The 27,332-nt window shown below is 38.4% G+C and overlaps 1 protein-coding gene across 1 annotated transcript in view; it reads left to right on the forward strand.

The window, feature by feature from the left end:
- ADGRG4 (adhesion G protein-coupled receptor G4) overlaps nucleotides 1–27,332 on the forward strand; it is a 121,430-nt gene that overhangs the window by 9,256 nt on the left and 84,842 nt on the right. The window contains exon 5 of the mRNA XM_002832161.3: nucleotides 12,615–13,229. Within this exon, the coding sequence (XP_002832207.3) occupies nucleotides 12,615–13,229 (615 nt within the window). The remainder of the gene's footprint in view (nucleotides 1–12,614; nucleotides 13,230–27,332) is intronic.

The following is a 27,332-nucleotide window of genomic DNA, read 5'->3' on the forward strand; positions in this document are numbered from 1 at the left end:
TGGAGTGCAGTGACACAATCTTGGCTCACTGCAACTTCTGCCTCCCAGATTCAAGCAATTCTCCTGCCTCAGCCTCCTGAGTAGCTGGGATTACAGGCATCTGCCACCATGCCCGGCTAATTTTTATAATGGTCAGTGAAAATTATGATAGATGTGCAGGTCCTCAACCTGCAGAGGTCAATTTAAAGCAGTCACAAGGTTTTCCAGACTGTTTAAGTCTCAAATTCATGAGTCAAACAAGTTTTTTTGGTAGGTTATCAAACATTTAATTATAATTGTTCTTTGACTGCTGAGAAATTCATTACTTTTTTCTTGGAAAAAAAAGACCCTGTCCTTGGAAACAACAGCATAACTAAGGTTCAGTTCCCTTCAGGCTCCAGATGAGTCGCCAGCCTCCTAACTGTGAGGGTCATTATTGGGGAGAGATTAAGGCCAGATTAAGCGGAGGGTGACTCAGAGATGCTCTAACTGGGAGGAGCCAGAGTGTGGAGAAAAACTGTCTCCATAGAAGAATATCAAGGGTTGAGAAGGAGAAACCAAATCTGTATTAAAGTCTATGGGGTGAGAGCAGTGCCAGAAAGAAGAGATGAAGACTGAGGTCAAGAGTTAAATAGTTGCAGAATGGAGCAGGAGGTAAAAAACAAGGCATAAATGAGAGAAGAGGGCCTAGGACTTAGGCTGTATGTGGGACTCGGTTTCCTAGTGCTCTGTCTTAGTCTGCTCAGGATGCCATAACAAAATACTATAGATTGGATGATTTAAACCATGGGCATTTATTTCTCATGTTTCTGGAGGCTGAGGGTTCAAGATCAAGGTGCCAGATGATTCAATTCTTGGTGAGGGTCCTCTCCCTGGCTTGTAGACAGCTGCCTTCTCTCTGTGTCCTCCCAAGGCTGAGAGAGAGAGAGAGAGCTCTGCTTTCTTCCTCTTCTATAAGGGCACTAATCCCACCATAGGGGCTCCACCTTCATGCCCTCATGTAAACCTAATTACTTTCCAAAGGCCACACCTCCAAATACCAACACATTAGAGGTTGGGGCTTCAGCACAGGATTTTAGGGGAGGGGGAAACAAACATTCAGTCCATAACATGATTTTCCTCTTAATGGTGCTGGCTATTGGCTGTGTAATGGGTATGGGTAAGTTTGGGTTGAAGACATAGGGCTATAGTAGTTGTCGTAAGGTCTTGCTCATACCATGTATACACACACACACACACACAGACACACACACACACTCATACCCCAAGTGGAGTAGGACAGGCTTTGCTGGCTGAAAGAGTGTAAAATGTGTTCTGGAGCATTCTTGAGGTGGGAAGCTGGGGTTTTGTGACATTCTTGAGGTGGGAGGCTGGGTTTTTGAGGCACTTAGCCTCTACAGTCAGTAACTTTTGCTCCTATATTGGATAGGCAATTAGTCAATCTGGGCCAGAATCAACTTTCCTGAGAAGTTGTCACATATGCAGAGACAACCTGACCAGGAATTCTTTTGACACAGGAGAGCCCCAGAGCCATGTCAGAAAATCAGTCCTTATGCTGTAGAGACAAACTAGGCCAGGGCAGTCAGGACACAGCAGGAGTGTAGAGGTAAAGAAATTCTTCTTCTGGAAGGTGTTTGTGTAGCCAGGGTTCAGGAAAAGCCCTATCTTTTCTTTTTTAAAAAAATTTTATTTTTTAAATTGTAAATAGACACAGGATCTTACTGTGTTGCCCGGACTGGTCTTCAACTCCTGAGCTCAAGTGGTCCTCCCACCTCAGCCTCCCAAAGTGCTGGGATTACAGGCGTGTCCCACCCTGCCTGGTCTATCTTTTCTTGAGAAACTAATTCCATGAGAAAGGAGAAGTGGAGGATAAACTTTGAGCAGAAACTAAATTTCTGTATGAATTCAAGAGTTGAGCTGTCCAATACGGTAATTACTTGCAACATGTGGCTAGGTTTTAATTAATTAAAATTAAGTTAAAAATTCAGTTCTTAGTAATACAAGCCAGGTTTTAAGTGCTTAATAGCTACAGGTGGCTGGTTGCTACCATATTAGGCATTGCAGATACAGAACATTTCCATATCACAGAAGGTTTTATTAGACAGCACTGTTCTAGAAGGTTGTAGAGACTGGCATTTGAGAAAAGACATTTGTTTTAAACAGCTTTATTGGGCTGGGTGTTGTGGCTCATGCCTGTAATCCCAGCACTTTGGGAAGCCAAGGCAGGTGGATCACTTGAGCTCAGGAGTTTGAGACAGCCTTGGCAATATGGCGAAACCCCGTCTTTACTAAAAATACAAAAATGAGCTGGGCATGGTGGTATGCACCTGTAATTCCAGCTACTCGGGAGACTGAGGCGCAAGAATCACTTGAACCCAGGAAGTGGAAGTTGCAGTGAGTCAAGATTGCGTCATTGCACTCCAGCCTGGGCAACCGGAGTGAAACCCTGTCCCAAAAATAAAATAAAATAAAATAAAATAAAATAAAACAAAACAAAACTAAAATAAAACAAACATCTTTATTGAAATATAACTTACATACCATACAGTTCACCCATTTAAAGTATACAATCAATGGTTTTCAGTATAGAGTGGTGCAACCATCACTACTATCTAATTCCAGAGCATTTTTATAACCCCCAAAAGAAATACTATACTCTCCATTCCTCCCCCAGCACTCCAGGCCTTGGCAATCAGTAATCTGTTTTCTGCCTCCATGAATTTGCCTATTCTGGACATTTCAAGTAAATGGAATCATACGATATGCAGCCTTTTGTGACTGGCTTGTTCCACTTTACACAATGTTTTCAAGGTTCATCCATGTGTAGCATGCATCAGCAGTTCATTTATTTTTATTGCTGAACAATATTCAATGGTATGGATATACCTCATATTTTTTTCCATTCACCAGTTGATGGACATTTAAATTGTTTCTACATTTTGACTATTATGACTAATGCTGTATGAACATTTGTGTACAAGTTTTGTGTGGACATACACTTTCATTTCTTTTGTGGATATACCTAGGAGTGGAATGGCAGAGTCAAATGTAACTTTATGATTAACATTTTGAGGAGTTCACAGACCATTTTCCAAAGAGGCTGCATCATTTTACATCCCCACTAGCAGTGTATGAAGGTTCTAATTTCTCCACATCCTCACCAACACTTGTTATTGTCTATCTTTTTGATCATAGCCATCCTATTGGAAATGAAGTGATACTCCACTGTGGTTTTGATGTGCATTTCCCTATGACTATTAAGCATTTTTTCATGTGTAAAAACAGACATTTTGTCTAACAATACTCAAAGCCTTTCACCTGGGAAACTATGCATTCTAGACTCTGAAGCATAAGTTCTTTCTTTTTAATTTTTTCAGATACATATTTCCTTGAGTTGGCACAGGCATAGCACATTTGTCCAGCATAGGACAGATGAAAAAGGCTCATATGATAGCCTGTTTGAGCTTGAGCATGTCACTTAGGAGGGTGACTGACCACCATATTCTGTCTCAGGCTAGTAAGTTGTACAAATTTTCTTCAACAGTAAAAATATTGACAGGGAATTGCATAGGCTGAAAAGTACGTCTGAAACAGTTTTTCCCATGTTGTTCATTGCCCAGAGGTGGATGGGCTTCTAGGATCCTTGGCTTGGATTTTTGTTACCTAGGTACTTTTGAGTTGGTCTATCAAGGTAGGGCTTATGGGAGCTGTTAGCATCACAACATAGAGACCTCAGTAGAGGGCCCTGTAATTCCGCTGCCAGGTAATGATCAGTAGTCTTTCCTCTTCTGGAAATGGCTCCTCTGCACACACCATTATGCAAACTTAGGGGCTATGTTTCATTCTTCCCTTTCTCTGACCCTCCACATCTAATCCATTGAGTCTTGTTCATGCCACCTCAAAAATACATCCTAAATCTGACCGTTTTCTTTTCTTTTCTTCTCTCTCTCTCTTTTTAAACCATTTTAACTGCTTCCGCTATGGGCTGAGCCACCATCATTTTCTCTTGGTTGACTTCAGTAGCCTCCTAACGTTCTCCCTGCTTTCACTCTTGCTCTGCTACAGTCTATTCTCCACACAGCAGCCAGAATGATCCTTTAATGCATCAAGTCAGATCATACCTCTCTTTCACTCAAAACTTGCCAATAAGTTCCTATCAAAATTAGAATATAATTCAAACTCTTTAATGAGACCTAAAAAGCACTACATGATCTGATCTCTCACTGCCTCTTGGGCTTCACTTACTACATGCATCCTCTTTCTCCCTCTGCTCCAGACACACTGGCTTCCTACTATTCCATAAACACACCAAGCACAGTCCCACCAAAAGGCCTTTGCACGTACTGTTAGCCATGTCTGGGTCACTCTTATTCCACATCTTTGTACCCTGGCTCTTTTTTCATCCCTCAGGACTAAGCTAAAATGACTCTTTCTCAGAGAGGCCTTTCTTAACTATCCTACATAATGTAGACATTTCCTTTCCCCTCATCTCTGCTTTTCCCATTACCTAACTCATCAACTTGTCAATTTCCTTCAGAGTACTGTATGTAATTTGTGTTTTTTCCTTTACTTGTTTATTGACTGCATCTGTCCCTGGAATGTAAGCTGACGAGCTCAGGGACCTTGTATGTTATGTTTACTCTATTACTGCACTCTAACACTGACACATAGTCAATGCTCAGTGACCATCACTGTTGAGTAAATAATTTTTTTCAGGGAGCTTCTGGCTTTATGAGTAAGGACATCTATTTTTTTGGGTGAGACATGGGCCTTGAATCCAAGATTTGAAGGAACAATCACATGACCTATGTGAGGATAATTCCTCTGTCTCCTATGCCAAGAACTCTTGGCAGGCCACATATGGAGTCAGCAGCCTAGGTACTAGAGGAAGGGATGTGTTGGATAACCCTGTGGCTGGCGATTGGTGACAGAAATGAGGATCAGGGTTGGACGCCTCTATATCTGGTAGGCCTGGTTTATCTGAGGATTAGCCTGGTTACAAGACCAGTGGAAAGTGTGGGCAGTGGGTGGCAGATAGTAACTCTGATTCTCTGTGGTTGTGCACACTATGGCCATAGTGATGTGGGTAATGGAGCTCCCCAGTATCAGGCACCTATTGATTATATCTACTCAGACAGTCATGGGGCTGCTAGACCAGGGCCTCGTCTACAAAGTTTTTCAGTGCTCCTGGACGTTGAATTCCAAGAATTTGTGATTCTAAGAGCCAGAAGACTCCCTGCTCAGGTGAGTATATGCTCACCTGCCCTTTTATGAGTGGGTAGTAACACTTCCAAGATAAGGCAGGCATGGAGTAGCCTTGGTAGAATGCTCACTCTCAGAGTGGCCAGATTCTTCAAAGTATAAACACAACTGATGCCTCTGCTGGGCCCCTTTCCTCAAATCTGCTCTACAGCCTCACCTTGCTCTCATAGGTATTACCAGGTGGTTATCTGGGTTCTGAGCCCTACACAGTGTTGAGTCAAGTTGTGTCTTCCCAGCATTCATATGTTGAAGTCCTAACCCTCAGTACCTCAGAATATGATCTTCTTTGGAAATAGAGTCATTGAAAATATAATTAGTTAAGATAAAGTCATACTGCAGTAGGGTGGGCCCCTAATCCAATATTATTGGTATCTTTATAAGAAGAAAAAGTGTGGACACAGACATGCACACAGGGAGATCACCATGTAAAGATGAAGGCAGATATCGGGGTCATGTGCTTATAGGCCAAATAACACCAAATATTGCCACAAAACCACCAGAAACTAGGAAAAAGGCATAGAACAGATTCTCTCTCACAGCTCTCAGAAGGAACCAACCCTGCTGACACCTTGACCTTGGACTTCTAGCCTCCAAAACTGTGAGATGATACATTTCTGTTGTTTAAACCACCCAGTATATGGTATGTTGTTATGGCAGCCCTGGCAAACTAGTGACACAGACACTGATGCTCTGGCAGGCTCACCGGGTTAGAATTAAAAAGAGGAAAGCAGGTTACCTCATGGGGAAGAAACAGTGACCAGATCATGCTCAGAGTACCTGAGCATGGAAGAACCTCATTTGTCCTTTGCCCTGAAGGTAGTGCAGGACAGTGGATCTGGAATCACAGTCCCCCAAACTTTGAAACACTTGAACATTTTAAGGAGAAACTTTGCCTTCTAAGAAAGGGTAGAAAAACCTGTATAGGATATGTCTGATGTTACTTAATGGTGTCATAAGCAGAAAACAAAGGGATTTTGCTGAAAAAAAAAAAACATTCAGATTGTCTATCTCTTAGAGATTTAAACCATTTACTCTCTGACTTTTTATTTTATTTGTTTATCTATTTTTGAGACAGAGTTTTGCTCTTGTCACCCAGGCTGGAGTACAGTGGCGTGATCTCAGCTCACTGCAACCACTTCCTCCCAGGTTCAAGTAATCTCCTGCCTCAGCCTCCCGAGTAGCTGGGATTAAAGGCATCCGCCACCACGCCTGGCTAATTTTTTTATATTTTTAGTAGAGATGGGGTTTCGCCATGTTGGCCAGGCTGGTCTCAAACTCCTGACCTCAGGTGATCTGCCCGCCTCAGCCTCCCAAAGTGCTGGGATTACAGGCATGAGCCACCACACCTGGCCTTACTCACTGACTTTTAAAATGAATGTATTTACTACTTTTGGGGTCTGACAGGAACAGAGAATTCTCCCTTGATCTTTTGCTAAAAGTTCCCTAAAACAGAGGACAGAGCATGAGTTCAGTATACAGTTCAGAACTTCCTCATTCTATGCCAGATGCTTCGTCCCTGATACCTTTGCACAAGGGACAGCACTCCATCTGCCCACCCATTAGCCTCCAACTCAGTGCCCTAATACAGGATACAACTATTTATTCAGTAAACAGCTATAAAGGACCTACTCTGTGTCAATGAAGTTGGATCTCCCCATCTCACACTGTACATGAAAATTAACTTGAAATGGATGAAAGACTTAAATGTAAGAACTAAAACTGTAACATTCTTAGAGGAAAGCATAAGGGAGAATCTTCACGACCTTTGGTTTGGCAATGGATTCTTAGAAATGACACCAAAAGCGGCCGGGCACGGTGTCTCACGCCTGTAATCCCAGCACTTTGGGAGGCCGAGGCGGGTGGATCATGAGGTCAGGAGATCGAGACCATCCTGGCTAACATGGTGAAACCCCACCTCTACCAAAAATACAAAAAATTATCTGGGCGTGGTGGCACATGCCTGTATTCCCAGCTACTCGGGAGGCTGAGGCAGGAGAATTGCTTGAACCCAGGAAGCGGAGGTTGCAGTGAGCAAAGATTGCACCACTGCACTCCAGCCTGGGTGACAGAGCAAGACTCCATCTCAAAAAAAAAAAAGAAAGAAAAAGAAAGAAAGGAAATGAAATGAAATGACACCAAAAGCATGAGCAATAAAAGAAAAGAAAAATTCGATACATTGAATTTCATTAAAATTAAAAACTTTTACACATCAAAAGGCACTATCAAGAAAGTGAAAAGACAATACAGAATGGGAGAAAATATTTGCAGGTTATATATCTGATAAGGTTCTAGTATCCAGAATTAAAAATGGGCAAAAGACTTGAATATGTATTTCTCCAAAGAGTCTATGCAAATGGCAACAAACATATTTAAAAAAGTGCTCAATGTCATCAGCCATTAGGGAAATACAAATAGAAACCACAATGAGATACCACTCCATAACCTCTAGGATGACAATAATAATAGTAAGTGGAAAACAGCAAGTGTTGGCTAAGACGTGGAGAAATTGGAGCCCTCATACATTGCTGGTAGGAATATAAAATGGCACAGCTACTGTGAAAAATAGTTTGGCTGTTACTCAATAAGTAAAACATAGAGTTACTATATGGCCTAGCAATTCTACTCTTACGTTTATACCCCAAATAAATGAAAACATGTGTTCAAACAAAACAAATGACATGCATGTTCATAGCAGCACTATTCGTAATAGCCAAAAGATAGAAACAATCCAAACGTCTATTAACGTGAATCAATAAACAGAATGTGATATATCCATATAATGAATCTTATTAAGCCATGGAAAAGGATGAAGTACTTATACATGGTACAACATGGATGAACATTATGCTAAATGAAAGAAGCCAGACATGAAAGGACACATATTGTCTAACTCCCTTTATATAAAATGTCCTGAACAGGCAAATCCAGAGACAAAAAGCAGATTAGTAGTTGCCAGGGGCTGGAGGGGAGGGACAAATTGAGAGTGAGTGCTTAATGGGTACAGGGTTTCCTTTTTGGATGATGAAAATGTTCTGGAATTAGATAATGGCAATGGTTGCACAACATTATGAATATGCTAAATACCACTGAATAGTAGACTTTAAAATAGTTAAAACTGTAAATTTTATGTTATATGAAATTTCCCAGTACAAATAAAATGGTGCTTGGCACTCCTAGGGCAGTAACAGCCATTTAAGTGAGATTTATGATGAGTTTTTCCTAACACGGAAAACACTTAGGCTATGAGTGAGAAAAGCAGGGGACCCAATTTTCCTTACAATATGATCTCAGCCTCACAAAAACAAGCAAAGCCTGTGCACAGAGAAAAACTGAGGAAATATACCAAAATGTTAATGGTGATTATCTCTGGGTGGTGGGACTCTCTGGCTGGCTTTGTTTTCATCTTTTTACTTTCTAATACTTTTCAGTTTTTCTTTAAGAAAACATGTACAGTATCACTTTTATAATGGAAAAAACACCTTAAAAACAGTAAGGAAGACAATAAATGTCATTTAAAATAAAAGGAAACAGTGGATAGAGGCGAAGAGACACAGAGGAGCCAAATCAAGAGAGAACACGCTTCAGGGGAGCAATCATGCAATTTGGACTTGAAAATTGCCAGGGAACAGATGGCAGCATCTAAGCAGACATCTGCAATGGATAGTGAAATCATATGCAAAGACACAAGTGGCCTTTGAAGCAGGCCCTTGAGAGGCCCGGCAGAGAATGCTGCTTGCCTGTCCAAACAGAAAGGCAAAGCCCCTCTCTACCTTGTCACAGTCTGGCCTCCTCAGAACCCTGCTGGAGGCCCAGAGGCTGCGGCGGGGCTCAGCTCAGTTGGGCTTCCATGTGTGAGGGTGCAAAAGAAGTTGTGGAGGAAGGAAGAGGCTTCTGATAGTGACCTTGGCAAACATTGCAGCTGACATTTACATGGGGTTGCACAGTGTATAAACATTCTCACAAACATAACCTAAATGTTAGTCATGATTGCATCATCTTTTATCATGGCCCTATGAGGTAGGCAGTTATTATTCCCATCTTACTATGGAAGAATGAGGCATGGAGAAGGGATATGAGCTATTCACTTAACTTTTATGTAGTGTTCTCTATGTGCCAGACACTGTGCTGAGAGCTTTCACGGGCATCTGTTGCCTATGTTCACACAGCTAGTAAGAGACAGAACTGGGACTCAAATTTGGCTCTTTAGACTGCACTACACCACACTTCTGCTTATGTCTAAGCAGAATTTACCTATATCTGCAGAATCTTAAGTAAGGCCACAGTGATTCTATCTATCTATCTATCTGTCTGTCTATCTATCTATCTATCATCTGTCTATCTATCTATCTATCTATCATCTATCTATTATCTATCTGTCTACCTATCCATTCATCCATACATCTCTCCATCCATTCATCCATTTATCCATCTACCCATCCATCTTTATTTTTCTGATTATAGGTGTAATACATGATTGTTTAAAACATGCAAATATGCTGAAATAAGTAACATAGGAAGTAAAAAATTTCCTTAATCTCACACATAAAGATAACCATTCTTAACTGTTTAATATGTGCTCTTCCAGACTTTTTTCTATGGGCATACTACCTGCATATTTTTCTTTTACTTTTTAATAGGATAATACTGCACCTGCACTTAATGTAACTCCCATTTCACATAATAGTAAGCCTTGAAAAACTCTCCATGACTATAGAGGCCTATCTTGTTTGTTTCATTATTCTATTGTATAGAGGTAGCAATTTTCCTAAATAGTCACTTATTGATAGACATACAGGTTCGTCAATTGTTCTTGATTATAAACAATGCGGCAATAAATATCATTGTACTCTCATCTTTGTCTATCTGTATATTTGTCTAAAATGAATTGATAGAAATGAAATTGCTGGGTCAAAGGATACACACAATTATATACAATTAAGATTGCCATAGATAATGGCAAATTGCCCTTCAGAAAAATAATACTTAATTGGCACTCCCACTAGCAGCGTGTAAGAGTGGCTCATTTCCCCACAGGCTTGCCAACGCTGGATATTCTGTCTTCTAAAATTCTGTCAACCAAGTAGGCAAAAATGGCATCTCCTTATTGTTTTAATTTGTGCTTAAAAATAGTAAGGTGGCATCTTTTTATAGTATTGGCCCTTATATTTCTGCTTTTGTAAATTGCTTTTTCCCATCTTTTGGCAACTGGTTTTAAATTAGTATACTGCAGGCTGGGCATGATGTCTCACACTTGTAATCCCAGCACTTTGGGAGACCGAGGTGGGAGGATTGCTTGAGCCCAGGAGTCTGAGATCAGACCAGCCTAGGCAACATAGTAAGATATCATCTCTAAAAAGAATTCAAAAATTTGCCAGGCATGGTGGCATGCACCTGTGGTTCCAGCTAATTGGAAGGCTGAGGTGGGAGGATTGCTTTAGCCTGGGGGGTCAAGGCTGCAGTGAACCATGTTCATGCCACTGCACTCCAGCCTGGGCAAGAGAGTGAGACCCCCTCTTAAAATAAAAAATCAAAAACTAAATTAGTATACTGCAGAGAGGAGAGGCCCTTGTAGACCATATGAGATTATGATATATTCTCTTTTAAGGTGCAACTAAGCCCTGGAGATTTATGCTCACCGTAAAACCAGTTCTTAAATGTATTTGACGTCATTTCAGAGGGCTGAACAGAAAGGCAGTTAACCAACAATAATTGAGACTTGGGTTTCATATCACTTATTGTCTTGTGGGATTAACTCTTGATTTATTAGCCACACGAAAGATGATAAAGTAATATAATCACAGAAGCCAGGGACACAAATAAGCATTTGCTCATTCATCAATGGATAGTTCAGAAATAACTCCCTGGCGGGTGGATAGTATGAGTTCCTGCACATGGGAGTGTGTGATGCAGGTGGAATGTATATGAGTGTGGGGTGGGGGCAGGCATATGTATGTTATTGTTTGCTTTTGGAGAATGTCCACTAGAGGAACGGAGGGAGAGAATACTATATGGTCAGAAAATATCTGGAAGCTTTCATTTGGCGGCATCTCCCAGAAGCAGGGAAGTATTTACTTCCTGCTAGCCTCTGTAGTGTTCTGTTATGGCTGTCACTGTTTTAGAGTGGTGGTCCCAACGTTACAACTCTAATTCAGGGAGTGGTTACAATTCCAATTCTGCCACAGAGCTCTTTATCTTCTGGCTTAGGCTGTACTGGCACTGGAATTAGGTTGATAATTAGATAATCCTCAGATATTTACCTAGCAGACTGGGGGTGTAAGATTTGTAGTGGTGATAGTATCATCACTCATCTGTAGCTTCTTGTGAGACAAAGGGCATATCCAATGTAAAGTTTCAAAGATACTGCCGAACTACTTACCAAAAGACCGCACCCAATGGATATGTCCTTCAGCAATGTTTGACAAGGTTTTGCATACATCATCTCACTTAATCTTCAAATAATCTTGTAAAGTCATCAGGGAGAGGCTATTATCTGACATAGACTATAATGTGAATGGTGGCCTTTAAAGTTGAACGGGCATACAACGCTGTGGCCCCAAATCTCCATTTTACTGAAGCAAACATTGAGGTATCAGGAGGATAAGTTACTTGCTCAAAATTCCACAGCTGATGAGTGTCAGGGGATGGATTTCAACCCAGGCTGTCTGACTCCAGAGCCAATGGTAACTGGGGTCTATGGCCATCTTGAAACCACTGCAGCGCCCTTGGTGAGGAGACAGAAGGAGGCCATCAGGATGCACTCAGGGCAGTGCCATGTCTTCCATTCCCGAGTACAAACAAGTCCCAGGGTTTCAGTATCGTCCAGCTGGTCATTCTTCAGGCCTCTGTCAGTGCCTTTCAGTGAGAAGCAGTCCCCAGAGACAGAATAAATCAGATCATTTGGCTCAGGAAAAGGCATTGGAGAAACAAATTGCTGTTGCACCATGAATATAATAAGGCAGTTAGGTGGGCAGAAATAGTTCTCTTTTGATTATATGAGTGAGGATTATGTGTAGCAAATTTGAATTCCAAGCTGCCGTTTCCTTGGCCTCTTCCCTACCCTTTCACTAACCATACACTTCTAACTGCCTCTCCAAGCTGTCCAGCTGGTATGTGCTCTGGGAACACTAATCTAACTTTTCATATTAGTCCAGGCAAAATATAATTAGGAAGAAACTCTTCTGCCAAAACAAAAATCACATGCTAATGTCAAATAGAGATGATTTTCTACATCTACTATTTTTGTTTATTTGCACCAGTATTGACTCATAATTATATTGTATAATCCAGATTTGACTATATTGCCAAATACAATAAAACAATTTTTAACAGAAATTTCATTTGTTTTCTCTTTCCCCTCCCCCAAATTTGGACAGATACACTTTCACTAAAAGGAAAAAAGCTGGATTTTTTTGGAAGAGGTGACACATATGTAAGCCTGATAGATACCATTCCTGAACTCAGCCGATTCACAGCATGCATTGATCTGGTATTCATGGATGACAACTCAAGGTATTGGATGGCCTTCTCCTATATTACTAATAATGCCCTCCTGGGAAGAGAAGACATAGACCTTGGACTTGCAGGAGACCATCAGCAGCTAATACTATACAAATTGGGAAAGACCTTTTCTATCCGTCACCACCTGGCTTCATTTCAATGGCATACAATATGCTTGATTTGGGATGGTGTGAAGGGCAAATTAGAACTCTTCTTGAATAAAGAAAGGATACTGGAAGTAACGGATCAACCACACAACCTGACACCTCATGGGACTCTGTTCCTAGGGCACTTTCTCAAGAATGGGAGCAGCGAGTTTAAAAGCAGGATGCATAGCTTTCCTGGCAGCTTGTACTACTTTCAACTCTGGGACCACATCCTTGAAAACGAAGAGTTTATGAAGTGTTTAGATGGAAATGTCGTTAGTTGGGAAGAAGACGTTTGGCTTGTCAACAAGATCATCCCAACTGTTGACAGGACACTGCGCTGCTGTGAGTAACTTATCAACTTTTTTCCTTAGCAAGGGTAGTGTTGACACAGTACTCCTCTGCTCGCAGTGGCCCCAGGTTGCTAGTTTTGTCATCACTTTTTAGTGAGGAGCACATACTGTTTTCTTTTATCTTTATTTTGATATGATTTCAAACTTATAGAAAGATTGGAAGAATAGGATAGAAGAACACACACACACACACACAAACACACCACTTGTTTGTTTCTAAGTCATTTGAGAGTAAGTTGCAGGCATAATTCTTTGTTACCCCTAAATATCTCAGTGTGTATTTCCTAAGAATAAGGAATTCTCTTACTTAACCACGCTATAATGATCAAAATCAGAAAAGTTGATGTTGATACAATACTAACATCTAATTCACATTTCACATTCATATTTAGCCAATTATCCTAGTAATTTCCTTTATAACTATTTTTTGCTTGGCCCAGGATCCAGCTCAGGCTCACACATTACATTTAGTTGTCATGTCTCTTTAGACTAATTTGGAATACATTCTCAGCCTTTCTTTGTCTTTCATGACCTAGACATTTTTAGCATACAGTCCAGTTATTTTGTCTCTCAATTTATGTTTGTCTAATATTTCCTCATAATTAGATTCAGGCTATGAATTTTTGGTAAGAATACCACAGAAATGATGTTATATTCTTAGTGCATCACATCAGTAGACACACGGTGACAATTTGTCTCATTATTCATAATAACTTTGATCACTTGATTTTGGTGATGTCTGTCAGATTTCTGCACCATAAAGTTATTATTTTTTCCTTTGTAATTGTTGAGTAATTTCTGGGGAGATATTTGGAGGTTATGTAACTATCCCCTTCTTACCATACTTTCACCCAATAGGTTTTACACCTATTCATGATTCTTGCCTGATTCACTAATCACTATGATGTTTGCAAAATAATGATGTTTAAAATTCCATTTTTTTACATTTATTAGTTGGCATTCTATTGTAAGAAAGAGCTTTTTCTTCCTCCATATTTATGTGTTTATTTATTTAAGACACAGGGTCTCACTCTAGCCAAGGCTAGAGTGAAGTGGCATGATCATAGCTCACTGTAACCTCTAACTTCTGGGTAGGCTCAAGTGGGTTTCCTGCCTCATCCTCCCAAAGTGTTGGGATAACAGGTGTAAGCCACCACACCCAACCTTATTTATGTGTTTATTTATTTGAACATGAACTCATGGATTCTCATTTTATTCAATGGGTTACAATCTGTTACTATCATTTATTTTGATGTTCAAATTGGCCCAGGGTTGGTCAGTGAGAGTTTTTCAATCTGGCTCTTGTGTCCTTTTGACATGTTCCCCATCATTCTTTGAGCATTTTCTTACTCTCTGGCACAACAAGATGTTCCAGGCTCTTCTTGTATGTTTTCTGGTCAGCCCAAGGAGCAGTCATTTTACTAAGGCGTCCCTATTCCTTTTAGTGGGGAATGATATTTATAAACCAATTCGTTTTTTCTTCTGAGAGCAATTATGATATTGGAGAACTCTTTGGAATGGAGTTCTTGTAAGGAAACTGGCTTCTTGGAATTACACTTGTATTTGTGTCCTCTCGAGTTTGGGGAAGGAAAGATGAGATTGCTTTTCTCTGCATAATACCACTCTGCTCTCAAATCCAGTCCTCTCCACTATCAGCAGCAGCAGTCTTTAGCACAGGTAGTCAGTGATAATAGCATCAAGACAAGATTTTTTTTTGCATTTCCCGAAATATTCACTTATTCTTGAAGGAGTATTATTGACTGTTCTTATGGGTTTTTTCTTTCCAGGAGGAAGCTGTTAGGAAAGGAATAGGGGCTAGATCCATGCCTAAAAGGGCTCTCTCAGACTAAGGGGATATGTTTTCACCAACAGTCTGGATGCTGTTTGAGTTAACGGCAGAGGCACATTCCAGGGGATTTCTGTTTCTCTGAGATTAGACCAATGCAAAGGAACAGGAAAGCTATTCCTTTGTGCTACTACCCAAAGATATTTGGTTTTTCTCTTTTCTGGGGCCTTAAAAACAAAAGAGAATATTCCTAGCTGGCTCTGATTACAAAACTGAGATAGAGACTAGTAGATTAAGCCTGAACAGCTCACCCAAAGCAGTTTAAAGTAACTTTATCTTTGATCTAAGGAACCGGAAGTATGGCCTTATATCCATGTGCTCAGCAGTGGTCTTTTAAAACCACATCTGGCCAGCGAATGGCCATGAGTTTTCCTACCACTTTGTGGATAGATAGCTAAATCTAAATGCTGTGTTAAAGTACTAGACAACCCTCTTTTATTTTGCTCTTTTGTACACTTTTTTTTTTTTTTTTTTTTTTTTTTTTTTGAGATGGAGTCTCACTGCGACACCCAGGCTGGAGTGCAATGGTGCCATCTCATCTCACTGCAACTTCTGCTTCCTGAGTTCAAGCAATTCTCCTACCTCAGCCTCCCGAGTAGCTGGGACTACAGGCGCGTGCCACCACGTCTGGCTAATTTTTGTATTTTTAGTAGAGACAGGGTTTCACCATATTGGCCAGGCTGGTCTCGAACTCCTAACCTCAAGTGGTCTGCCTGCCTCGCCCTCCCAGAGTGTTGGGATTACAGGCGTGAGCCACTGCACCCGGCCTCTTTCATACACTTTTTAATGGACGACCATCCTCTGGGTCTGATTGAATCATGGTGGGCATAATGCACAATCTAACATAACAAACAAGGAAATTATCACCTCAAACAAACAAAAAAGGTAGTAAATGTTCTCTCTACTATTCAGATCTCTTCAAGTGTTCTTTCCAAACCTTGGACCCAAGAGTTCCTAATCTAGGGGCCGGAATGGCCTTGAAGGAGTTGACAAAGCCCCTGAAATTACAACACCCTAAAAATACAGGGCAGATTTTTTTTCAGAGGGTGCAGTCTATAGTTTCCATCACAAGCTAACATATTATGGTAATCGGTGCCTTTTACTAAGTTCTTACCGTGTGCCAGGCATTTTATAAAAAGGAAATAGGGGCTCAGAGAGGTTGAGTAAATTGCCTAATGTCACCAATCAAATAAGTAGTGTAGCTGGGATTTGAACAGATTGGTCTGGTTGCAAAGCACGTGTTCTTTTCACCTCCCACCATACAGGACTATCTCAAGTGAGTCTGTGGCCCCCAAAATGTTATGCTATATTACTATGTCTGGAAGCTTCCTTTGGAGGTGATGGCTGGTTTGATAATTCACCTGGGGAAATTAGGCTACTAGCTGCAGTCATTGCCTGCCTCACCACTGAAGGATCTGTAAAATACCATAGAATTTCACCTGTTTCGATTTTGGCTGTATGATATCTGGGACAAAGGGGGCAATATGTGAATAAATATGAGTGATTGCAACATGTCTAGCTTCAGCTTTTGCCTAATAAATTGATATTTATGGTCCATAGCAGGATTATGACCTTTAAAAAATAAATTTTAATGAGTACATTGCTAGGTTACAAATCTCAATAAATCTATTTACACATAAATTATATATATATATATATTTATATATTCATGAGAACAAGGCTTTTGGGGAACATTGCCTGAAAAACATGAACCCTACCTGGGTTTAATAAACAAGTATTCACTATAGTTGGAAATGTCTTGGAATATTAAACAACATGGTGATAAATAATAACTGAAATTTCTAGTCATTAGAAATTTAGTTTTCAAGTAGTTTTAAGCACCTTTTACTTATTTTTAAAAATTACAAATGTAATACATGTGTTTGTGAATAAAATATATTTAAACAATACAAAAGCATATGAAATATCAAGTAAAACCTACCCTTCACTATCCTCTTCACAGAGGTGTCTGTTAAAAAATTTTTTCCATGGGTTTGTAATACGTGTGTGCATGTATGTGCATGAGTGTGTACAGTTTTTAAAAAGAGATGGCATTGGGAGATATACCTAGTGTTAGATGACGAGTTGATGGGTGTAGCACACCAACATGGCACATGTATGCATGTGTAACAGACCTGCAAGTTGTGCACATGTACCCTGGAACTTAAAGTATAATAAAATAACATAAAATAAAATAAAATAAAATAAAATAAAAAGGACAGAGTGGGAAATAAAATGATAATAATAATAATAATAATAATAATAATAATATATACATACATGTTATTCTGCAACTTGATTTATTTTAACTTAATACTATCATGGACAGACACATAGGTATATTTAGATCTGTTTTTAGGGCTACATATATTCCATGCAACATAATTTACATGTAACATAATTTATTTAACTAGCCCATCATTGATGGCCATTTAAGTTGCTTTCAATTTTTTGCAATTACAAATAATGCTACAGTAAATTTCCTTATACACACATCTTGGTACATTTAGGTTTGCAATTTTGTAAGACGCGTTCCTAAGGGTAGAATTTCTCAGTAAAAGCCTATAAGCTGTTACAATTTAAACAGATTTATCATTTTTACTAGTTATTTTATTAATGTAACTATTCACTAAAAATTAATTGACCTCTAAAAGTAAAATTACTAGATATATACGGTAAAAGATTTAAAAATACATAAAAGTATAAATCTGAAGTCTCCTTTCACTTCAGTCTTTTACTCTATATGTCTCTCCTCAAAAGCAATGATTGTTAATAATTTCTTATATATCCTTGAGGAAAAAATGTAAAACTTGAATTTCCATGTAAATATATATTTTTTTCTTTTTCACAGTTGGGTTCATCATTATATGCATCCTTTTCTGCATCTTTTAAAAATTTAATAATATTTTTGGAGGCATTTTTTTGACCTGTGAATGTATGAAGAAAAAGAGTCTTCCAAAGACATGCAGATTAAATTCCTTTTAGATCTGCATTTAAGAAATCCCTTCTATTGAAAAGAATGAAATAACCTGAACTGAGTTCATCCTGGGAAATCTACACTGTATCAAAGCATAGCATCCCTATATCTGCGGGGTCATTGATTTGCTGAGGTTTGTTAATTGGTCTAATGCTCCAGCTTCTTTGAATTAGTTTATGAATTGACTATTCTTAAAATATGCAGAGATGGATTATATGGTCTATGTCCTTTATAAAGGACTTTGTTTGGCTCACTATTAATTCCTCTATCCAATTATCAGCTCTGATAGGAAAAGTTCATGGTGATGGGCTCTACTAGCTAAAAGGCAATTTGGTCTTGCCCTCATACATCAATTCTCTGTGCTACCCTCCTTCCTCATCACGAAAGGTAAGCATGAGCTGTTTGTAGTTCACTCAAAGCCTTCTTATTTGTATTCTCCTTCACAGGATGACATTCTCTATAGACTCAGAGATAGAAGCTCTAGCCTGTCTGTCTATTGCAGCATTCGTTTTTCATGCTTTTGCCTGGAAACTGAATGCAGACACCACTTTGAAAAAAAAAAGTTTCCTTTTCACCTTAAAGATACTCATTTCATATTTTTCTACCCCACAGGCAGATCTGTCTGTGGCAGTTTCTGGTCACCATTATCTCTCACAAATCTAATCAACATGCTGAATTATATTTATAGAGGTCCTGACTGAAAGAAAAACCAGATGTGATATGTGGGCTAGAACGACACATAGATTTAATATGAGGTGATATACCCAAATCACAACCAGAATTTGGTGCCTTAGAAAATGTTCTACTTAACATTCTGTTGGCAGGTACATCTGCAACAAAATGCCTCATAAATATTCAGCTACTCTATACCTCTGTTCTCCAGCTCCCAATGATTACAATAATACAATTTTGTGTAGAGTGAAAGAGCAAATGGCAATTAAGCCCACAGACCCCTGTGAATTAGCATGGATTATCTCCACTTTAAAATACAGAGACAGCAAGGCTTATGCAAATTATTTGTGCAAGTGATCACTTCTTCACAAACAGGAACAAAGTGAATATGGCAAATCATGTTTGTGAGCCCTCCAAGGATGGAGGCCTGATCTCACGGCTTCTGTCCAGTGTGAATAGATGGATATTCAGTCATTGCTCAAGCACAGTACCGGCTTTTGCATTTGATTTTTTTTTTTTTGAGATAAGGTCTCACTCTGTCACCCAGGATGTAGTGCAGTGGTGCAATCAGAGCTCACTGCAGCCTTGACCTCCTGGGCTCAAACCATCCCCCTGCTTCAGCCACCCCCCCCCCCCAGTAGCTAGGACTACAGATGTGTACCGCCGTACCTGGCTAATTTTAATTTATTTTTTATTATTTTATTTTATTTTACTTTTTGGTAGAGACAGGGTCTTGCTATGTTGCCTAGGCTGGGCATTTACTTTTTATTAACTGAATTTTTTATTGAGAGATAATTGTAGATTCACATGCAGTTGGAAATTCTTGTACACTTTGTCTAGTTTCCTCTAATGGTGACATTTTGCAAAGCTATAGCATAACAAACAGAACATTGACATTGATACAACCCACCAATCTTATTCAGATTTCTCTAGCTTTTATTATATTCATTTATGTCTGTGTATTAAGTTCTATACAATTTTATCAACTGGGTAAACTTGTGTATCTACCAGCATACTGATGCTGAGCAGTTCTAATACTAGTAGGATCCCTCATGCTGACCTTTTATAACCACACCTACTTCCTTCCCACCCTTTCCCCCTACCCTGCTTCATACCTAACCCCTGACAACACTAATCTGTTCCCCATTTCTAAAATTATGTCATTTCAACAATATTATATAAATGGAATCACACATTATGTAAACTTTTAGGATTACCTTTTTTTTTAAAAACTCAGCATAATTCTCTGAAGAGCCGTCCGGGTTGTTGAGTGTGTCAATAGTTTACTCATCTCCATTGCTGAGTAGTATTCCATTGTATGGATATGTTACAGTTTATTCAATTATTCACCTGTTGAAAGACACTTGGGCTGATTCCAATTTTTTGCTGTTATAAAAAAAATCCCTGCTATGGACATCTGTGTACAGGATTTTTTGTGAACATAAGTTTTTATTTCTCTGGGAAAAATGCCATGGTTTGGCTGTATGGTAGTTGCATGTTTAGTTTTTTTCTTAATTTTAAAAATAATTAAATTTCTGTGGGTACATATTAGGTGTACATATTTGTGTAGTATATGAGATGTTTTGATACAGGCATGGAATGTGAAATAATCATATCATGGTACCCATCCCCTCAAGTATTTATCCTGTATATTATAAACAATCCAATTATACTCGTTTAGTTATTTTTAAATAAACAATTAAGTTATTATTGACTATAGTCACCCTGTTGTGCAATCTAATAGTAGGTCTTAATAGTAGGTCTTATTCTTTCTAACTTTTTTTTGTTCACATTAATCCCCTCCTTCCCCTCCCCCAAGTCCCCCTCTACCCTTCCCAGCCTCTGGTAACCATCCTTCTACTCTCTATATCCATGAGTTCAATTGTTTTAATTTTTGTAGCCCACAAACAAATGAGAACATGTGATGTTTGTTTTTCTGTGCTTGGCTTATTTCACTTAACATAATGACTCCCCATTCCATCCATGTTGTTGCAAATGACTGGATCTCATTTTTTTGTGGCTGAATAGTACTCCGTTGTGTATATGTACCACATATTCTTTATCTGTTCATCTGTTGATGGACACTTAGGTTGCTTCCAAATCTTAGCTATTGTGAACAGTGCTGCAATAAATATGTGAGTGCAGATATCTCTTTGAAATACTTATTCCCTCTCTTTTGGGTATATACCCAGCAATGGGATTGCTGGATCATATGGTAGCTCTATTTTTAGTTTTTTGAGGAACCTCCAAACTGTTTGCACATTTAGCTTTATAAGAAACTGTCAGACTGTTTACAAACTGTCAGACTATTTTACAAAACTGTTTTGCAGTTTTACAAAGTAGCTCTATCACTTTATATTCCACCAGCAATGTATAAGGGATGTAGTTTCTCAGCATCCTTGCCAGCATTTGGTGTTGCCACTATTTTTCATTTTAGTCATTCTTGTAAATTTGTAGTGATATTTTATTGTGCTTTCAATTTGCATTACCCTGATGCTTCATGATGTTGAACATCTTTTCCTGTGCTTATGTGCCATCTTCATGTCTTCATCAGTGAAATGTCTGTTCATGTGTTTTGCCCTTTTTTAAAAACTGGGTTGTTTGTTCATTTTATTGTTGAGTTTTGAAAGTTAAAAAATATATTCTAATTTTTTTTTTTTTTTTTTTTGAGACGGAGTCCGGCTCTGTCGCCCAGGCTGGAGTGCAGTGGCGCGATCTCGGCTCACTGCAAGCTCCGCCTCCTGGGTTCACACCATTCTCCTGCCTCAGCCTCCCAAGTAGCTGGAACTACAGGTGCCCGCCAACACGCCCGGCTAATTTTTTGTATTTTTTTTTAGTAGAGACGGGGTTTCACCCTGTTAGCCAGTATGGTCTCGATCTCCTGACCTTCTGATCCACCCGCCTCGGCCTCACAAAGTGCTGGGATTACAGGCGTGAGCCACCGCACCCAGCCCTAATATATTCTAATTTTTTGTTGGGTATATCTTTTGCAAATATTTCCTTCTAGTCTGTAGATTTTTAGAAATTCTTTTTGTATTTATTTATTTATCTATTTATTTATTTATTTATTTGAGACAGAGTCTTGCTCTGTCGCCCAGGCTGGAGTGCGCTGGCACGATCTCAGCTCACTGCAACCTCCACCTCCTGGATTCAAGTGATTCATGTGCCTCAGCCTCCTGAGTAGCTGGGACTACAGGCACATGCCACCACGCCCGGCTAATTTTTGTATTTTTAGTAGAGATGAGGTCTCACCATGCTGGCCAGGCTGGTCTCGAACTCTTGACCTCAAATAATCCACCTGCCTCGGCCTCCCAAAGTGCTAGGATTACAGCATGAGCCACCACACTCGGCCTAAAAATTCTTTTTATATGGGCTTTCACAGAACAAAAGCTTTTAATTTTGTTAAAGTCTAGTTTATTAATTAACTTTTTTGATGAGTCATGCTTTCGGTGCTCAAGTTTAAGAACTCTTTGCTTAGCCCTAGATCCCAAAGATTTTCTCCTATATTTTTTCTAAATATTCCATAGCTTTGTACTTTATATTTAAGTCTGTGGTCCATTTTGAGTCAATTTTTGCATAAGATGTGTGAGGTGTAGGTTGAGGTTCATTTTCTTTCTTTCTTTCTCTTTCTTTCTTTCTTTCTTTCTTTTCTTTCTTTCTTTCTTTTTTGGTCTATCGATGTCCAGTTGCTTCAGTAATATTTGTTGAAAAGGTTATCCTTGCTTTATTGAGTTGATTTTGTACCTTTGTCAAAAATCAGTTGAGCAAATTTTTATGTGTCTATTTCTGAGTTTTCCATCTGTTCCAATCATCTACGTATCTATCCCTCTGCCAATACCACACTATTTTGATTGCTGTAACTTTACATAAAGCCTTAATATTGGGTAGAGTGATTCCTCTAACCTTATTCTTCTTTTCAAAAATTGGTTTAGTTATTCCAGGACTTGTGCATTTCCGTAAAAATTTTAGACTAAGCTTGTCTGTTTGCATATAACCTTGATGGAATATTGATAGGAATTGGATTATATCTGTATATCAATTTGAAGAGAGCTGACATCTTTACTATGTTGAATCTTCCAATCCGTGAACACAGTTTGCTTCTCCATTTTTTAAAGTTTTCTTTGATTTGTTTCATTAGCATTTTGTGATACATACACATGCTTTGTTAAGTGTATACCTAAGTATTTCATTTTCATTGGAGCAATTATAAATAGCTTTGTGCTTTTGATTTCAGTTTCTGTGTGTTCATTTTTAGGACATAGAAATGTGATTGCTTTTTGTGTGTTGATTTTGTATTCTGAACTCATTTATAAATTCTGGTAGATTTTTTTCTTGAAGATTGCTTGAGGTTTTCTATCTGGACTACTGCATAATCTGCAATGCCTTAAAAAATTTTTTTTTGCCTTGTTGGAGTGCCTCTAACTTCCAGTACCAGGTTGAATCACACTGGTGAGAGTGGACATCCTTGCCTTGTTCCTGATCTTAGCTGGAAAACATTCAATCTTTCACCATTACAGTTGGTGTTAGCTGTAGGTTTCTTGATGATGCCCCTTACCATGTTGCTAAAAATCCCCTCTATTCTTAACTTGCCCAGAGATTGTATCATGAAGGGATATGAGTTTTTGTCAAATGCCGTTTTTGGATCAGTTGATATAATTTTTCTTCCTTATCTTCTTGATATTGTGGGTTATACTGATAGATTTTCAAAGGTTTAGCCAGCTTTGCATATTTGGAATAGATCCCACTTGGTCATGGTATATAATTATTTTTATATATTGTTTCATTTAGTTTGCTCATATATTGTTGAGGATTTTTGTATTTAATTTCAGGAGAGATATTGGTCTGTGGTTTCTTTTTTTTTTTTTTTACTGTCTCTGTCTGATTTCAGTATCAGGATGACACTGGCCTTATAAAATGTGTAGGAAAGTGTTTGTTCCTCTTTTCTGGAAGAGATTCTATAAAATTGGTATTAATTCTTCCTTGGCAGCAAACTCCAGTGAAATCATGTGGGCCTGGAGATTCTTTTGTGAAGGCTTTTAAATTAGTAGTTCAATTTCTTTAATAGCTATAGGGCTGTTCAGATTGTCTATTTCCTCTTGATGGAGCTTTGGTAAATTATGGGTTTTGAGGAGTTGTCTATTTCTTCTAAGTTGTCGAATTTGTGAACATAAAGTTATTCATAATATTCTCTTATTATGTTTTTAATTGCTGCAGAATAAGTAGTGATATTCTCTGTTTCATTTATGATATTGGTGACCGACTTGTGCTTTTCTCTTTTTACTTTTATCAGTCTTGCTATAGGCTTATCAATTTTATTGATTTTAAAAAATCATATTTGCTCCACTGATTTTTCTCTATTGTTTTCTTATTTTTAATTTCATTGAGTTCTTTTATGATCTTGATTATTTTTTTCTTCTTCCTGCTTTGGATTTATCTTGGGTTTTTTTTTAGGCTCTTGAGGTGGGAGCTGAGATTATTGTTTTGAGATCTTTCCTCTTCTTAAATGTATGCATTTAGTGCTATAATCTTCCCTCTCAGCACTGTTTTAGTTGCATCTCCCAAATTTTTAAAATTAAATTTAATTTGATTAAAATAGTTTTATTTAATTCAATGTTTTAATTTTTTTTGTTAAAATGTCTTCTTTGATTCATGGGTTATGCAGAAGTGTGTTGTTTAGAACTTTTCTATGGTCTTTCTGTAATTGATTTCTAGTTTGATTTCATAATAATCAGAGAAAACGGTCTTATAAATTCAGTTCCTTTAAATGAGGTTTGTTTTATGGCCCAGTATATGGTCTATGTTGGTGAATATTCCATGAGTGCTTCAAAAATATATATATTCTGCTATTGTTGAGTGGAGTGCTCTATATCAACTAAAGTCTGTTGATTGTGTTGTTCAGAACTTCTATATACCTGCTGATTTTCTGTTTAGTAGCTTTATCACTTGTTGAGACAGGGGTGTTAAAATTCCCAACTGTAATTATGGATTTACTATTTTTCCTTTCAGCTCCGTCAGTTTTGCTTCATGTATTTTGAGGCTCTGTTGTTTGATATGTATGCATTTAGGATCACCATGTCTTCCTGGTGAAGCAATGCATTTATTATTATGTAGTGTCCTTTCTTGAGTCCAGTAATTTTCCTTGCTCTGTACTCTAGTGAATATTATTATAGCCATTTTTACTTTCCTTAAACTTACTGCTTGCATGGTATAATTTTTCCATTCTTCTACTTTCAACCTACCTATATGATGATATTCAAAGTACATTCTTTTGTAAATAGAAACATATGGGTTACTTGAGCATACTTTATTTTTATTTTTTTCATGATTTATTTATTTATTTATTTATTTATTCTTATACTTTAGGTTTTAGAGTACATGTGCGCAATGTGCAGGTTAGTTACATATGTATACATGTGCCATGCTGGTGCGCTGCACCCACTAACTCGTCATCTAGCATTAGGTATATCTTCCAATGCTATCCCTCCCCCCTCCCCCCACCCCACAACAGTCCCCAGAGTGTGATGTTCCCCTTCCTGTGTCCATGTGTTCTCATTGTTCAGTTCCCACCTATGAGTGAGAATATGCGGTGAGCATACTTTAATATTCCATCTTGATTTATTTATGGGGTTTTGAGTTTCTCTTTGCATGGTTTTCCTAGTGGTTGGACTTGGTATTACAATATGAAAATGTGATTACCATAGCCTACTGTTGTCAACATTTTATCAGTTTGAGTGAAGTATGGAAACCTCACTTCCATTTTGGTCCTTTGACCTTCCTCACTTTTCAGATTTTTTTTTGAAGGGATCTCGTTCTGTCATCCAGACTGGAGAGCAGTGGAGTGCAGTGGTATGATCATAGCTCACAGCAACCTCAAACTCCTGGGCTCAAGCAATCCTCCTGTCTCAGTTTCCCAAGTAGCTGGGACTATAGGTGTGCACCACCACACCCAGTTATTTTTTTAAAAAATTTTTTATAGAAATAGGGTCTCACTTTGCTGCCCAGGCTGGTCTTGAACTCCTGGCTTCAAGCAATCTTCCTGCTTTGACCTCCCAAATTTCTGGGATTACAGACATGAGCTGCCATATCCAGCCACTTTTAAATTTTGTTGTTTTAAATATCAGATGATGTTACAATTTTTGTCTCAATCATCAAATATGATTTATAAAGCTCATGAGGAAAAGGATCATCTATTTTTTGTACCCATATTTTTGTTCTTTCCTTTGCTCGTTTTTTCTTTCTCATTCTCCAAGATTCTTTAAAAAAAAAAATTCTTTCTGTTTGAAGTAATTCCTTTAGCTAATCTTTTAAAGATAGGTCTGCTAGTGACAAGGTATCTTAATTTTCCTTCATCAGAGAATGTTTTCATTTCCATTTTATTCCTGTAAGATAGCTTTGCTGTATATAGAATTCGTGGTTAACAATTCTTTTCTGTCAGCTTTTGAAAAATATTATGACAGCTTCTTCTGGCCTCCTTAGTTCTCTGGATGAGATATCTGTCATTTAAGTTGTTGCTCTTCTATAAGCAATGTTTGTTTCTTTCTGTCCACTTTCAAAATTTTTTGTCTTTTAGTTTTCAAAAGTTCAATTATGATGTGCCTTGCCACAGATTTCTTTGGCTTTTATCCTTCTTAGAATTTGTTTAGCTTTTTGAATCTCTAGGTTTGTGTCTTTTGTCAAATTTGGGAAGCTTTTAGTCTTTATTTATTTATTTTTTTTAATATACATTCAGCCCCATTGTCTTTCTCCTCTCTTTTAAGGCTATGGTAATATGAATGTTGGATATTTTGTTATTGTCCCACAGGTCCTAGTGGCTATCTTCATTTTTCTTTTCAATGCATTTTCTCTATTGTTTAGATTGGGTGAATTCTATTATTTTATCATTATGTTTACCTGTTCTATCTTCTATCATCTCTACTCTACTATTAAGTCCATCCAGCTCATCTTAAAAATTTGGTTTTGTTTTCTTTCATTCTATAATTTGCATTTGGTCCCTTTTTTTTTTCAATACAGAGTCTCTTTCTGTTGCCCAGGCTGGAGTGCAGTGGTGCGATCTTGGCTCACTGCAACCTCCATCTCCCGGATTCAAGGGATTCTCATGCCTCAGCCTCCTGAGTATCTGGCACTCAACACCACGTCTGGCTAATTTTTGTATTTTTAGTAGAAACAGGGTTTCATCATGTTGGCCAGGCTGGTCTCAAACTCCTGGACTCAGATGATACGTCTGCCTTTCCTCCCAAAGTGCTGGAATTACAGGCATGAGCCACCATGCCTGGCCCCATTTTTTTTTTCAAATAATTTCAAAAATTTTAAGTTCAGGATTTGCAGGTTTGTTACCTAGGTAAATGTGTGCCATGGTAGTTTGCTGCACCAATGAACCCATCACCTTGATTCTTTCTTAACAATTTTTATTTCTTTTCTGAGATCCTATTTTTTGCATTTCAAGATAATTTGTAATTGCTTGCAGAATTATTTATATGATGATTGCTTTAATATCATTTTCAGATAATTCCAGTGTCTGATTCATCTCGGTTTTAGCATCAGTTGATTATCTTTTCTTACTCAAGTTGTGATTTTGTTGCTTCTAAATATGACAGATAATT

This window comes from Pongo abelii, chromosome X (genome assembly GCF_028885655.2).
Source record: "Pongo abelii isolate AG06213 chromosome X, NHGRI_mPonAbe1-v2.0_pri, whole genome shotgun sequence".
Classification (NCBI taxonomy): Eukaryota; Metazoa; Chordata; class Mammalia; order Primates; family Hominidae; genus Pongo; species Pongo abelii.